The following is a 15,681-nucleotide window of genomic DNA, read 5'->3' as shown; positions in this document are numbered from 1 at the left end:
GTCAAAGCTCTGCCTTCTACCCTTCTACCCTGTAATGCTGATCCAAAGAAAGCAGTCAGGAGGATCCAGCCAGAGTAGCCAGCAAATAGGAGCAGCCGCAGTTACACGCATTACCCAGAAGCTCCAGGTGCAAGTGAAGGAGCCAGATGGTAGTAGCAACATTTTTGCTACAACTAGTGGCCCCGCGGTGGGGTGCAGTTGAGACATGCAGTAGTGAGTGCCTGGTTTGACCAAGTGGCATCAGTAGGAGTGGTCAGTAACGGCAGGTTACTGACATTAAGCGACACCCAAACACAATCTGTAAATCCCCCACTAGGATGGTGATATAAGCCCATCTCATCACACACCTATTCTGAAATGTAACATTTTGGTTGCAGTATTTAGGATTTGTTACTTTACACTGTAAGGGAAAACACAGTTATACTGCTGAAGTAGGCTAGTGGATGTAGTACTCACAATCAGCATGGTGACAAGGAGATTCTTCTTAGCCACCTGAGCATGTGAAAATATGCACTCTAGTACAGGAGTCATATCTGGCTTGTATTGCTCCCTCAGGTTTATCACACACTTGTCATAGTGGGCTAGGAGAACAACAACATTAATGGACATTATTATACTTTCAACCCACCCAACATCTCTAATTTTAAAGAAGCAAAATCAATATTTGACAAACACATGCCAAAAATAATAAAGAAAGGCAAACCTTTAATAGATAACCAGATAAATTAAATTGCAAGCTTTTGGGTTACTTTGTCAGGCAAATTCACAAAGGAAACCTGATAAGTATTTTTGCATATGCTGAAAAAAAAGACATTAAAGGGTCATTTATGAACTGTAAAGTCCGTGAACTCACAAAGCTTTGTTCTGGGACTATTTGGCACCTAGCGCATTTCCAGGTGCACACCCATTACACAGTCATTGGAAAGCAATCTGCGCCTAGTTTGGTGGAAAATGTTTTGCAGGGAGTGCAAGACAATGCACAGTCCAACAACACAGTTCAGTAAATACATACTCTCCATGCCTTTCTCATTAAAATACTTTTGTTCCAGAAAATGAAATCCTGCTTCTACCCAACATTGGAAATATAGGTGTGTTTTTGCACTTAATCCCTGCTTAGCAAAGACCACCCTCAATCTGCCCAATTTCTCCTATCAAGCAGTGAAAACTTTTGTACCCCTGTAGATGCTACCATCTTGGTCTGCAAATCCCTCTATTTCCCTGCAAAACTATATAGAATTGTACAAATCTAGGCTTGTAATAATGTCACAAACCAGTGTTTGCACTGCAGTTTTACACCTTTGTGGATTGTAAATGACCCTTATTGCATGTAAAATTTAACACAAGTCTCTATCACCCAACTCATGTAACATGTTACATAAATATATTATGAAAACTAAGGCAAAGAAAACAGTTATGCTGCCAATGGCAACCAGGTTATTTCACTGTTCTAGTACAGTTTAGAAAATTAAATGTATACATTGCTTGCAACTAGCATTCACCCATTGTCAAGGACATAAAAATGTTTAGAAAATATAACAGTATAAAAGCAATAGACCTTATGTAACATATTTTGTTAAAAATGATTATTTATTATTATGAAGTTTGCATTATTTTTACAACATACTAAAAATCAAACAATTAATAAATACATGGATTGGTTTTAGACTGCACTTTGAATCTGCTTGTAACAGAAAAAAAGCAATCTTTAGCATTAAATTCACATATTAGCAGGTCACCAAGTATAGTTCATTATTTTATATGAGCTACTCACAGTGTTGGAATTGTGTTTCAACCTGAAGGTATCTTCTTAGCAAATCTAACACTGCTGACTTCATGTAACCACGAATTCCACTGCGATATCTGTCAGACAAATATATATCAATACTGATTACAGTTCTTAAGAACAGTTTGTTGACAGCTCTTGACATGCAGATTAGGCAAAGATGGAGACTCAGAGCCCTTACTTGAGGCCACGTTTGTGCTTGTGTTCAATTACCATCTACTTTCCCCACACAGATTTTATTTTTTTTATTTTAATACTTGTATTTATTTGCCAGGGGAGACATTGAGGAGAAGACGGTGTCACAGGTGATTTAAATAGGTCTCCTCTGTTACAAGCACTAAGAGGCTCAGTTTACCCTAATCTACCAGCACTGATTCAGGTGTCAACCCAAGGCCACAATCTTTTACATGCTAGAATCTGATTTTTGGACTTATGTTAAATCCTTTTGTCTGATACTAATGGGGCACATCAGAGAAGCTGGGGTATAGAGTGTGGAAGCTGGAGCATGGGGAACATTCAAATTTACCACTAAATTGAAGCTCATCCCCCTCTATACTCCATTCGCTGCTCCCCAATCCTCAATATTTGTCTAACAAAGTGCTAAACGACAGAAACAGGAGTATAGAACAAGAGGGAGAGGAGAAAACAATGTTCTCAAACAAAATCAGAAACCTAGAAAGTGAAACAGTGAAAGAACAAAGAACCAGATTAAGAACAAAGAGCGTAAAGGCAGGGCGTCCAGTGTTCCCCAATGGATTCAGAGAAAAAGGTTTAATGTAAGTACAAAAATTCCATTTTCTCTGTCATCCATGGCGGACACTCGAGACGATGGGGGCTGGCCAGTCTGTCCTGTAAACATCACATAGGATAAACAACCTTCCTGTGCAAACCCTTAATTCGATCCAAACATGTCCACAAAGCTCTAACCACATCCAGAGATCAAAGAGAGCTCTTTACCTCCAGAGACTTATCTCAGTCCACAGCCAGAATCACAATTTCCTAACTGTGATAACACCTTGGGCTGAAAAGAAGGCTTGGTCCTAAGCACTGCTCTGGTCATGATTGTCTGCTGGGCCTGCATTTGATTGACTGTACCGGTTTCTTACCCAAGACATTGTATTTTTGCTTTACCTGTGGCCATGAAGAAGCACTCTACTACTGGAAATACTGCTTCTGGCAGACTAGACAAATTTACTAAAACAAACTCCTCTTCTATTACTGGGAATACTCAGCAGTCTGTGTCCCAGACATTCGAGTGTCCCAAAAATTCAGTTCCTTCTGATGAGCCAGCAGTTACCTTAGAGGTGGTGTTGAGAGCTATTACTGCTTCCGAAAAGTAGGTGACAGACAAAATTGGGGAGGTCCAGGTGGATCCATGCCTGCTAAGGTAGGATTTTCTGAAGAACCGAGAGCAGGTTGCTGAGACGGAAACCCGCATCTCTATCCTGGAAGATAATGCGGCTCCTATGAAACTTCAAATTACAGGCCTAGAGTCACAAATGGTATTGTTCAAGCAAACGTTGTCAGACATTGAAGGCTCTCAGATGCAATAATGCAAGATTTGTGGGCCTCCCACAGAAAGCAGAGGGCGATAATCCAGAATCCTTTCTTGAAATGTGCTTGGATCAGTTGTTCGGCAAGGAGGAGTTCATGCCTCAATTTGCAGTTCAGAGGGCGCACATTACATAATAAAGATATCATATGATTGATATCATATTATTGATACTCATTTTGGGTTGAGTTTCTCCCAGCGCTGTTTCCATTTTTGTATCTATTAAAGATAAAGATGCTATCCTAAGCCTGGTTCGGCTGAAGGGTCCTTTAATTTATCAGAATCAGCGAGTGGTGGTGTTCCTGGATTTCTCTGTTGGGGTGCAGAAGAGAAGGACTCAATTTATACAGGTGCAACGATGACTCAGAGAACTTCAACTCCTCTATGCTATGCTATTCCTGGGTTTTTGCTGAAAGAAGTAGCTCCTTCTGTGAATCACCAGCTTAGGCAGCCAGTTGACTGGATAGGCATACTCCGAGGATGCATTACCCGGCCTGACACTCTTGTCTGATTGCTTTTGTTCAATTACCTACTATGTAGACTGCTGTAGACCAGTTTGGGCATATTGCACTGATGTAATTGTACTGTGTGCTATATGTTTTTCTTCTGATTGTATAATTTATCTCCTGTTGTATTCCTTTATTGTTTGGGATGCTGGTCTGCTGGAGTGGTTGCAGCTGTTAAAACATCCTTACGAATTTTTTGCATTGTATTTTTTTTTTCCTTATAAGGGTTATTCTACTGCTACTGCTGACTCTCTCTGTATGGCGCTATTGGCTGGGTGGTCCATTGTTTTCTGGTATGCAGTCTCCCTCTCCCATCTCTTCTCTTGCGCCCTCTCTCCTCCCTCTCCCCTTCCGTTTGTGCTCTTTTTCCTGGTGTGTGGTACCGGGTATTGACTGGTTTCCCACCCCCCTTTTCATGTTACATTCTTCTTGTATGTAAGGGATAGGTGATTAGGTTTCTCTAGGGGATGGTTCTTTGGTTGTTTGGGAATCAGGTGTATCTATTTTGGGGTTGGCTATGCGAGGTGGGGCGTGTTTTGTAGTGTAAGGTAATGTGTCATGTTCTTAGTTGTTTTGCATTTCCAAGTACTGAAGTTCTGTATTGCTTTTTCTGCTGATATTGCTGCTGAGTGGCTGATTGTCTGTCCGGGCTCGGGCTGACAATGGTTTTACTTTTGTAGAATCTTCATGTTCTTCTTTGTACTATGGCGGGTAGACCAACCGGTAGTAGACCCCTCAGTTTTTTGAACTGGTCTTGTCTCAGCTCAAGAAATAATAGGTGAATGTCATCTGCCTTACTGAAACTTATTTGGTTGCTGGCAAACTCTTGCCACTCAGGAGATAGTGGGTTTGGTGGGCAAATCAAGCAGTCCATACCTGTAACTCTAGAGAAGTGTCCCTTGTCAAACAGAAACAGGTTAATTTAGCATCAGATAAGGTTCACACGGACCAGTTAGGCCGATTTGTATTCCTCAGAGGTACATTCAATACGACTCCGTTTTTTCTCCTTGGGGTCTATATATTGCAGCAACTTGATTTCCTTAACCCCAGAGACCCCAGTACTTTGCTTTGGGGACATTATTAATGTCTTAGATAGACCCCTGACCAACAATGTGGACCAAGCCGGTTCACCCATAAGGGGGGCTTGAGATGGCAATGCAGAGGGATGTCCCGCCATTCCTGAAGCAAATGACTTGGAAGTTCCAGGAGTTACCCCTGAATTAAGAGGGGCTACTGTTCCAGAGGCTGAAGGGAGTACCGCTGCAACCGCTGGAATTTCTGAGGGCTTAGAAAGCAGTTGTACCAGTGTACTAACCCCCTGCGTCAGGGCAGCCGCCCATGCTGGTGATACTGAGATAGCTAGGGCGTTAGTCTGTCGCTGCGCCGCCACGGAAGCCCCACTGCAGTCAGCACAGAGTGCCCCTGGGTCCAGGTGTTCACTAGGCAATTTAGTGTTACACTTGGAACAAGTATAATATTTGGCCCGAGGTACTATATCCTTATCAGATATTTTAAGATAATACAGTACAGCAAATAAGAAAACAGGCAAACACACAAGACATGAGCAGAAGATACTAACTGATCTATGACAAGGTCAAAGATAGTATCCCTGTATGACTGCTATATGCGAGAGCAAAAGTATCTATACATGTAATATACTATGTCCCAAAAAATGTATATGCATACCACAGTGTTCTAATACATCACTATCTAAAAATAGGGAGTATATAGACAAGAGTTTGGGTACTTGGCCTTCCTGGACTAAACAACAGAAGAGGGAGAAGTCTATCAGCAGCTCTGCTAGCATAAGGAGCCGATTCTTCTCCTTTCCCGGGCATATTTGGCGCCAGACGAGTCCACTGTGTAGTACAGGCGGGGGAGTTCTATTCCCTTAACTCTTCCCGTCTTCTATGTACTTGCTCTTGCTTCTGTGAAGCAAAACGATTGAACAGGCGATTTACTGCTTCTTTTGCAAGCAGTAATTGCCGCTGCCCCTCCTTGTCCGGCTGTTCCCGCACCTTATCTGTGCCCCTTGTAGCCCGGGCAGTGCATTACCAAGTTCCGCACCTCCTTTTCTCAGGAGGGGACTTAGTACGTTCCAAAATGACGGCCGGAGGCTGTGCAGAGTACCGGCGCTCTCTGCCTTCATGGCAGCGCCGGTAGTCTCGCAATCGTCAGTGTGACAGCGGCTTGTTAAGCCGCTTGTCACATTGTTGAGAAGCTTGTTAAAGAAAAATAAAAAATCTACTTCTGAAAGCGAAAGCCGTCCGGCTCTCTGTCTGACAGCTGCCGCTCAGTAAACAAGTGTGCTCTGTATAGAACTGAGCACACTCGTCCCTAAAGAAAAGAATAAAATAAGAAATAAAAGTAAAAAACCTATTACAGTGAATATAATTCACTGCCTAAAAAAACAAGCCCAACTCCTTTGGGCACCTAACATAAGCTGGAAGTACAGGGGAGTTGCAGGGGGAGGGGTCTGACGGCAGCTCACTGAATTAACCCGTTAAGTGCCAACTCCTCCTCCCCCTCACACAACCCCATGGTAAGCAGTGTCCTCCAGATGTACGAAAGAGAAATGTAATTATATTTGTTCTTGCATTGGTGCCTTATAATATTGGTTAAAGTATTTTCCAATCAGAATTGGGTTTATTGTATCATCACTTATTAGTGTCATATTTATAGGTTTCACATTTGTTGCACTCTGCGGTTACTTATGCGGTTTGTCCTTAGCACTTGGTGTTGTCTAGTGTTTCACATTGTACAGATATAAGTTTCATATGAAGTTTTGCGTTAATGAGCAGCAGAGCTTGGGAGTGTAATAAACAGGAGATGGGTGTAGTGTAATGTGTCTGTCTAACATAACTGTAGAGATAGAAGTGCAAATAATGGGTAACAGTCTAATCCGTGGGGGTTTAGTGGTTGTAATGTAGGGAGTAGGGATTCCTGTGTAGTATTTTGGTATCAATATAAACAGCAGTATTGTGTGGTGTGTGTGTAAGGGCATAAGTCCCATCACCAGCCAAGAGAGGGGACTTGATGCAGTAGCCGTAGGGGCTTAGCGAGTAACCTTTTCGTTTTGAGTACTGGAAGGGTAGGTAAGAGCGTGGCATACAGAGGAGAGGGGAAGGAGGATGTAAACTGAAGAACACATGGGTGAGTAACTAATTGACATGTAGGTGTGTTCTGTTTGTATTTTTTCATGTTCATGAAATCTTTTCTTCTCTATGTTCATGTATTGCCTGTGTGTTACTGAATGTGTGTGTGTATCAAAGCCCAACATTTAGACATGCAAAATCAGGACAAAATAAGCCGTGACTCCTATCTGCCGAAACATTGAAGTTAAAAATTAGAAGTATGCAAACCAGAAAGCTCAGCTGAAATCAGGACAGGACAGTTGAGAGGTATGGTCAAATGGGGTGAGTTCTTACTTACAGACAGGAACTCACTCCTTTGTAGAAAAGGTGCTGTCTGTATAAACTGTATGGTAATTCATCCCATGCGCTAGCTTGATACAATTGTTTCCCTTTTATTTGCATTCAGCTGTGACTTGCTATATTTCATGTATACTATTATAAATTTACCTCTGCACAAGTTGCACAATACTCTGAGTGTTCATGAAAAACACCTCCCGGTCTGCTTTTTTCTGCAAAGTTGCTGCATAACTATCCAGGATATTAGCAATCTGAAAATGACACATTCCATGTACTTAATAAATGTGACTTAACTGTTGCAGCAAATCTAACGTACCCGTTGCTGTGGCATGCAAGATAAGCAACACTGACTTCCTACCACACACACCTGCTGGCTAGGGAACTGGCACAAGACTGAGGTGATGTTGCTGGCATACTGAGCCATTACTTTCCGTATGGATTTTTCTACTGTGGGTGGAATCCTAGTGGATACACTGGTCATGATCTCCTGCAGCTCTAAAAGAGGAAGAGAGGGGTCCCGCAGTGTCTTCATCAGTTTGTGAACCCATTCTTTTACCTGTGATACAGCAGGATATGATTATAAATAGCAGAAAAGAGATAGACCTCCTTCATATAATAAGTAGATAGATAGATAGAGGCAACATTCTTTGTGACCATGACACACATCTTTGCTTTATATTTGGGATGTACTCAAGCCTCTTAAAATATCACAATACACTCACCTTGCCAATGAAGTATGGCTCAGGCAAGCAGTAGCCATTCATCACATTGATGAGATTCTCCAGTACACTGTGGTACACCTGGTGAAGCTTCTCTCCAATGATAGGCAGTGTCTGCTGAGGGAGGAGGTCCCCAGTATACAGCTCTGCCTAATTGCCAAAGAGAATGAATAAATGACCATCACAACACTATAGAAGGAGACTGAAAATGTAGATAAACACTTAAGACTTAAGTGCTCTCTGGTGACTGAGCTTAGAAATGAACAATACATATTGGATGTGCTAGTCTCCAGAGAAAGAACATATGGGTTGCAAATGGTGTTGTGCATATTCATAGTTCCACGTGTCTTCATACTCGTTAGTTACCTGATGAACTTTAGATGGATCATCTAAATCAATACGAGCCACCACACATCCAGATTCCAGAACAACGCCAGGACGCTTCACATAGCGAATATGACCAGGCTCTTGTACCAGTAATGTCATGACCATCTTCATTACCTAAAAGAGCAATATATTGATACCTATTTAACCTTTCCAAAGACTAATAATGGTACATGAATAGAGACAAAGATCAGAAAATTATGAAGCAGTTTTTCCAAACCTTGTTATGTTATAAACAACAACAGGTGGGCTATAGGCCTTTTGATCTAAGAACAATAATTAGCCAAAACCGATTAGCTCATTTTCATGCCAAGGGTATAGTCTACAAAGGAGAATCTAACTCTGCTGCCTACTTAGTACTGATCCTTCTAAAGCCTATATCTATGGCACCTGTATCCCTCAATGATATATATATAAGAAAAATAGTTTGCTACAACATAAGAATCTAACATCTAATAAACACTTCATTTTCTCTAGTGTTTTGTACAGTCAGGTTTACGTTCTGTGACATCCTACTCTACCTTTACCACCCACTGTACAATACATACCTACCTCTTATCTACAAGTGTTGTTTTTGGACTAGACTGAAATAATCACAAAAACTGAAACAAGCTATATGTATGACAGTTACATCTTACTCTCTTGTGTTCCACTTTCTTCAGGTCTTGATCTCTTGGACACTGAGTTGACTTAACACCCCATGAAAAGTAGCATGCTTATTTACCCTTAACATCCAAAAAATAGAGGGGTTTAGTGAAGTGTGTAAATGCCAGACTACTCTTCCGTAAATCTATCTGACTGCAAAGTGTGGAGATGAGGTGTGGTGAGAAAGAGGAAAGTACCTCTATTTCTGCAAAGCAATCTCCTGCATTGACATGGGACCCATCCTCCACCATGTACTGAAGCAATTTACCAGTTGAAGGGGAACGCAGTACTGTGGGGTCTTTCTCCTTTTCAAAAACACAGGTCTTATTACCTATTGTGATACGATATCTAGGGGGCAACAAAAAAAAAAGATTTTAAATATTAATTCCATTCACCTTGTGGAATTAATTTCCTCGTTACATTTTATTTATATGGCACCATGAATGTAAATAATAAATGACAGAGACCATTTGTGGCAATAGTTCCATGGTATATGGATAGCTTGAAGGGACAAGAACAACAAAAAATTAAAAGGTTGCATATGCTCATATAATTCACTTACATCTGGTATTTTTGGAGAAACAAAAAACAATGAAAACAAACCAAAAATATCCCTCTTTTAAGGAGTAGCTCTATTTTATGTTATATATTAGAATTTAGATATCAAAAATTTACATTTGACCAAACGTCTCACAAATTGTAAGAAGGGGAGGCTGGGGCACAATTGCTGATTGCATCCTTTCATAGGTCAATCAGGACGAGTGGCAAATGCAGTTGGAGGATGACCAATATCTCACCTTGTCTGCATTCATTGTCAGGGGGCAATGGCTCTGACCCACTGATCTATGGCCAATCTAAACTGGAAACAGAACAGGCAGTTTGCCACTCGGGTCCAGCAGTCAGATCTGCCAGCAGCAATGAATGTGAGCTCTCACCATGGTAAGCTTATTAATATGAAACATTTTTCAGTTATTAGATTACTGAGCATACACACACACACACACATATATATATATATATATATATATATATATATATATATATATATATATATATATATATATATATACATACATATATACACATACACACTTTATACATTCTAAAACTACATAAGAGTGGTGCTATTCTTTAAATTATTTAATAATTATGAATACTCCACAACTGTGAATAGCAGATAAAAGAGAAAACAAGTTGTATTGTTTGTCCAAACAAAATTGTTTAACAACTGTTTTATTGATTTATTTACCTACTCTCTCTTTTGTGACAACCCAGAAGTGTTTGAGAGAGGCTACTCAGCTCCCAACAAATCCAAACCACTAAGATAAAATTTTAGTCCTTTTCTCTACATCTATGGGGGACACTGAAGAAACCAGGGTACAGAGAGCAGCGATACGGAGCTTGGGCTCTTTAAATTTACTGGCACAAAGCTCAAGCTTGTCCTGCTTTTTTTTACTAACAAAGCCCGAAAGGAGTATAGAACAAAGAAGGAGAGGAACAGAAAACAACGTTTTCCAACTAGAACAACAAAAACTCCAGAATAACAGGAAAACCAACAAAGAATTTTGTGAATATGTGCCCTGAAGACCAGGTGGCCACCCCTGCACAGCTGCTCGCAATTTCAGGGACAGGCTGTTGTGAACAGAGCGGATTACCAATCCACCTGGCAATGGTCTGCTTAGAGGTCAGCCAGCCTCTCTTGTGGCCGTCCTCTGTCTGGCACACACCTGGGCTTTAAGGATCATGGCCTCAACAGCCACGCCGTTAAAGCCAACAAAGGTAAACTCTGGTTCACAAAGTGACCTTGACTTATAACAGCCTTAGAGGAAGCCCCCCATGGAGGAGCCTCTGCCATGGCAAAAACTTTGGGGTATCTTGGACTCATCTGGCTTCTGAATCAAGATTAGATTGGAGTAAAATGGCAAACCCCTCTGGCCTTCAAAAACTGGGACCAGCAGTCCATTTACTTGGTCTCTGGGAACGCCCGGTGTGGAGAACAGTCTTGTGGGAAAATCTTGACATGCTTTCACCCAGGTGTCTGAGGTGGAATGAAACCACCTATCCTGTAAGCAAGCCACATGAACTCCAATCATGGGGGGCACCCGGGTGGTTTTTCTATCCTTCATGCCGAGTGCTTGTCGGCAGGATTGGGAGCTGGATGCCTAGCGACACAAGCCTTCTTTTGTCTCTACTGGCCCTCTCAAGAGGTGGACGTCTGACCTCTGACTTACCTGGGGTGCAAAAGCGATGAAAAAAAAGAGTGCGCTGAGACCTATGGGCATTTGCTGGAACAAAAGGACTCTTCACCTCTGTGGTCAGGTAGATGATCTTCTCCAGCTCGGTCCAAACAAAACCTCCCCTGTGAAGGACAGGGACTCAAGTGTCCGTTTGGACTCTGGGTCCACCTGACAGGCCCTCAGCAAGAGGGCCCAGCATGCAGATAATGTTCCACCAAAGTAAGCAAATTCGATCTGGGCGTCCCGGATCGCAAGTCCTCAGCCAGCTGCACCAGCCGCCTCTCCACTGCTTTACTGCCCCAAAATTTGGCCTGAGGGAGGCCCCTGCTGCCTAAAAGATTGACTTCAGGGAGAGCTAAAGATTCCTGTGTTATCCTTAAGGCTAGCAGCATTAGGGATAGGTATAGTGGTGATTTTGGACAGGCACGCTATGGCGGCATCTACCTTAGGAGGAGATTCCTATTTCGCCATATCTGTGCTAGGGAGTGGATAAACGGTCTGTAAGCGGTGCGACACCTAAAACCTCCGACCACGCCTACTGCATACTTCACAATAAAGTCCTCCAACAGAGGGGAAGAGGGAAAAGAAACAGTGTGCTTCTTTTTCTCTTGAACAGGAATGGCACATGTTACCAGGGTCCAATTTACTGTAAGGAAAAGCCACCCAGTCAGATTCCTCAGCTTCCCCTATTTCCTGAGAGGAAATTTCAGAGTTGAGTGCCAGATTGCTGACAGACATGGGGATCCCAGTCACTTCCTGTGAGGTGAGCCCACATTGGAAAAGGGCAGGTGGCAGGAGAAGGCGCCGATCACAGTACTTACCCTGTGGCTGAGTGGGCGCATGCATGATGAAAAGCAATTTTGTCAGGAATGGAATGAAAATAGAAATAAACTTGAGTTAGACTAATAAAAAGCCGCCCATAGGAGCCATAACTAAGAGCCTTGCTCTGGTAGCTTCTGAGCAGCCAATAGTAGAATAAAGGATGAGGGGTTGAGCTTTTTGCCAGTAAATTTAAAGTGTCCAAGCACCCTATTACAGCCCTGTATACCCCAGTGTTCTCCATACGATGATTGAGAAATACAAATCATTAGAAAGACCTCCCTGGCTATTCCTACTGTAGACAGGTCAGCCATACAGGGCTCAGACTTTAGTTTTACTGTAACAGCAAGTTTTGGAGACATAAATGTGGTTTTAGGTAAACAAGCACAGTGGCCAACCTTCTACAAAGAAACAAAATTAGATCACAACAGGTCAATAATAAAATAAATCAATACTTACCTATCTACCTCTTCTTTCATATAGGTGGTGTAACTATTCCCATCATAAGACAGCAGCAGTCCACCATCGCTTAAACGATGTACATCTATTTCTATGTGCGAGTTATTCATTATGATCACATAGGTAGTGAGAGACTGCCGGGCAACCTGCATTAACATAAAAAGTAAACATCTTGTACAAAAGAAATCAAAGAATACTACTTTCAGCTATAAAGATTACCAGGAGTAAGTATTTGAACATGAATTCTGGTACAGCATGTAGAATATACAGTCTAGCATTAATCCAATGCTTATTTGCCTATTCTTCATGGGATAATTCTCCAACAAAAGGAAACTAGCCACAACACTTTTATTCCATTTGGCAATAATGACACGTGTGAAGATGTTTTGGTTTATTTATGACATAATTTTTTCGCAATATAATTAAGGAAAAAATCCTGAGCAGCATTATCTCCCTTATCTCAACAGACATCCTATGTAGGAACAATGCAACTAGCAGAATTGAGAAGCATCAGATAAAGACCTTTTTCTGCAATCATAGAAAAAAAGGTAATGAAACCAGCCCTGAGTAAACCGAGTAAACATAAGGAGCTGCACCAATAGCTATTGACTGTACAAATAACTGTCTTTTTGTTTATTTTCTCAACTTGGTTAATTTTAGTGATGCAAACAAAAAGTCTTTGACAGTCTCATTCCATGAGCTGCCCAATATGGCAGGTTCTTAATGGTGTAGTCCACCTACAGATTACTTCATGTTATCGATTTGTTCCTACTGCAACTTTTACTATGTACACTGCTTTATCTTTCATGCTTCCTTCTCCTTCCATCTGTGTATTTATATCATCAAGCATAGTTGTTTCTCATTGCAAGAATACTCTACAACACACACCTTCTTTATTGGATACAGGGGAGGGCTGGCAAATTTCAGCCTGACTTGACTCAGCAGCCTATTTAAAAGGAAAAAAATGCACGTGGCCCAGTGACCCAGCCCAAGGTAGCTCACTATGGGACAGCCAGCCCCTGGTGAAATTTGTCATTGTTAGTGGCCGTACAGCTATGTGAAAATGCAGACAGGATTTACTAAAATGTTTCATTTATGTTATTAAATAAAAATCTAAAGAAGCTGGAGGAGTTTTATAAACATTTCAAATCTTTGTAACAAGCACTACTTGCCATGCTCTCATTATTTATAACTGATTCCTGTTTTACTTCCAGGAGTTCAAGCCCAGTTCAGGGACAGTCCAGGAGCCCCCCTGCCCTCCAGCAAAGCCTGCCCCTGATTGGATACGTCTCTCCCATGGAAAGAACTTTGTATTGCATCCCAGGGAAAGTAAAGTAAACAACTTTGCATCTTATAGATACATGGCTGAAAAACACAGAAGCCAGAAAGAAAGCAAAATATTAAGAAAAACTACAGGAGGGCGTGTGCAATCCATTAAATTAATCTGAAGGGAAAAACCGCCACATTTTCCGTTAAGGAGGCCACACTATTTTTGGCAGTGCATAGTTATTTGTTGGGAATATCTACCCAAGAAAATGTGATATTCTTTTTTATTTGTGGGGGAAGGCTGCTGATAGGGCTTTAATTTGGTACCATAGTCAACTTAAAACATCTTACTTCATTGGCATTATGCAGGGGTAATTATTATTCTATGGGGGGGAATTCGATTAGCCGCCGTGATGGTCTGAGGAACATCGCGGCTGCGCATTTTTACCGTTAGCCCACTTCTATGGGGTGCGTGGAAAATCAGTAGAGATTTCTGTAAAAATCACGCGCTAATTAATTACCTCCCCCCTCTAATGTTAAAAAAAAAAAAAAAAAAAAAAAAGTGCAAAAATGAGCAAATAGTCTTATAGTCGCTGTATAAAAAGGTTCTGTGTGTCTCTTTTGTTTATTTACTTTATCCACCTATAACTTTACTTTATTACTGTTTTCCAACATTTTCAATTTTTAGGTGCAATGCCATAAAACTGGGTGTCAAACACCTTTGTTGTCCTGTGGTACAGCATGTACTTAACCTGTTCTGCCACTAGGGACACTGTGTAGGTGGTGTTTCCACATAGGAAACATCAGTGATAATGTCACCAGCAGGGCTGCCATCAGAAACTGTGGTGTCCAGTACTAATTAATCTGGCGGGCACCCCCCTCCCCATACATGTGCCCCCCTCCCTCTTCGCCATAGATGCACCCCCTATCCCTTATCACAGTACATTCCCTCCCACTCCCTCATCACCGTAAATGTTCCTCTCCCTCCACAGGTAAGGTCCCCCCCCCCCCCCCCCACACACACACACAGTTAAGGTCCCCTCTCCCCCCCGCCCCCCCCCCCCGCCCCCGCCACAGTTAAGGTCCCTTCCCCTCCCCTCCACAGTTAAGGTCCCCTCTCCCCCCCGCCACAGTTAAGGTACCCCAGGCTCTCACATTCACAAGAAAAGCCCTACAATACTGCAGACTACTGATCCCTGTGTCAGGACACATCTCCTGTTCACATAGGCAGCAATGTAAATGCAGATTTGACTGCAATGCTGGAAAATGAGTAATAGTAATTTCCTGGCATTATGGTCTGACCTGCTTTTTCCACTGCTACCCATGTGAACATCAGAAGCCTGTTGGCAGAGAAATAAATACATTTTCTATTTTACAAATGGAAGGTGCACATCATTTGAATACCTTAGACTACACAAAAATACTATTGGTATTATTGTAAGGTGCCACAATGCTCTGCAGCGCTGTACATTAGGGAAAACAGGACATACATAAAACATACAAGGTAGACAAAATAAATGCAGACATGAAAACAAAGGGTAGGAAGGAACCCGCTCATTAGAGTGGAAAAGGCATAGTTGAAACAAAAGGAGCTCAGAGTAGAGATTTGGACAGTTGTGAGCAGTGCCGTAACTAGCCATTTTAGTGCCCTGGGTGACACAGGGAACTGGCGCCCCCCATCTAAGTGGGAGTGTCAATCATCGAGTGGGCGTGGTCAACCTACTGTGGGGGCGTGGCTAGCGCTTTACAAGTTCTAGACCACACTGAAACCCCCTCCCTCCCCATTCTTCTCGGTCTGGCTTTGTAAGGATCTTTATGTAATAAGCCTCCATAGAATCAAAGTACTTTAAATGTAGCTGTCACATGCTAGCTGTATAAAA

General features: G+C 41.9%; 1 protein-coding gene across 3 annotated transcripts in view; it reads right to left on the bottom strand.

Moving 5' to 3' along the window:
- Window positions 1-15,681, bottom strand: part of ACACB (acetyl-CoA carboxylase beta) — a 115,191-nt gene that overhangs the window by 33,701 nt on the left and 65,809 nt on the right. For all 3 annotated transcript variants that reach the window (XM_075214207.1, XM_075214217.1, XM_075214227.1), the window contains 8 exons: window positions 12,536-12,681; window positions 9,218-9,368; window positions 8,358-8,492; window positions 7,995-8,141; window positions 7,640-7,828; window positions 7,423-7,523; window positions 1,772-1,860; window positions 457-581 (listed from right to left, as the gene is read on the bottom strand). In XM_075214207.1, coding sequence (XP_075070308.1) covers window positions 457-581; window positions 1,772-1,860; window positions 7,423-7,523; window positions 7,640-7,828; window positions 7,995-8,141; window positions 8,358-8,492; window positions 9,218-9,368; window positions 12,536-12,681 — 1,083 coding nt within the window. The remainder of the gene's footprint in view (window positions 1-456; window positions 582-1,771; window positions 1,861-7,422; window positions 7,524-7,639; window positions 7,829-7,994; window positions 8,142-8,357; window positions 8,493-9,217; window positions 9,369-12,535; window positions 12,682-15,681) is intronic.

The sequence above is a fragment of the Mixophyes fleayi genome, chromosome 1 (assembly GCF_038048845.1).
Source record: "Mixophyes fleayi isolate aMixFle1 chromosome 1, aMixFle1.hap1, whole genome shotgun sequence".
NCBI lineage: Eukaryota > Metazoa > Chordata > Amphibia > Anura > Limnodynastidae > Mixophyes > Mixophyes fleayi.
This window is presented reverse-complemented; position numbering and strand designations above follow the sequence as displayed.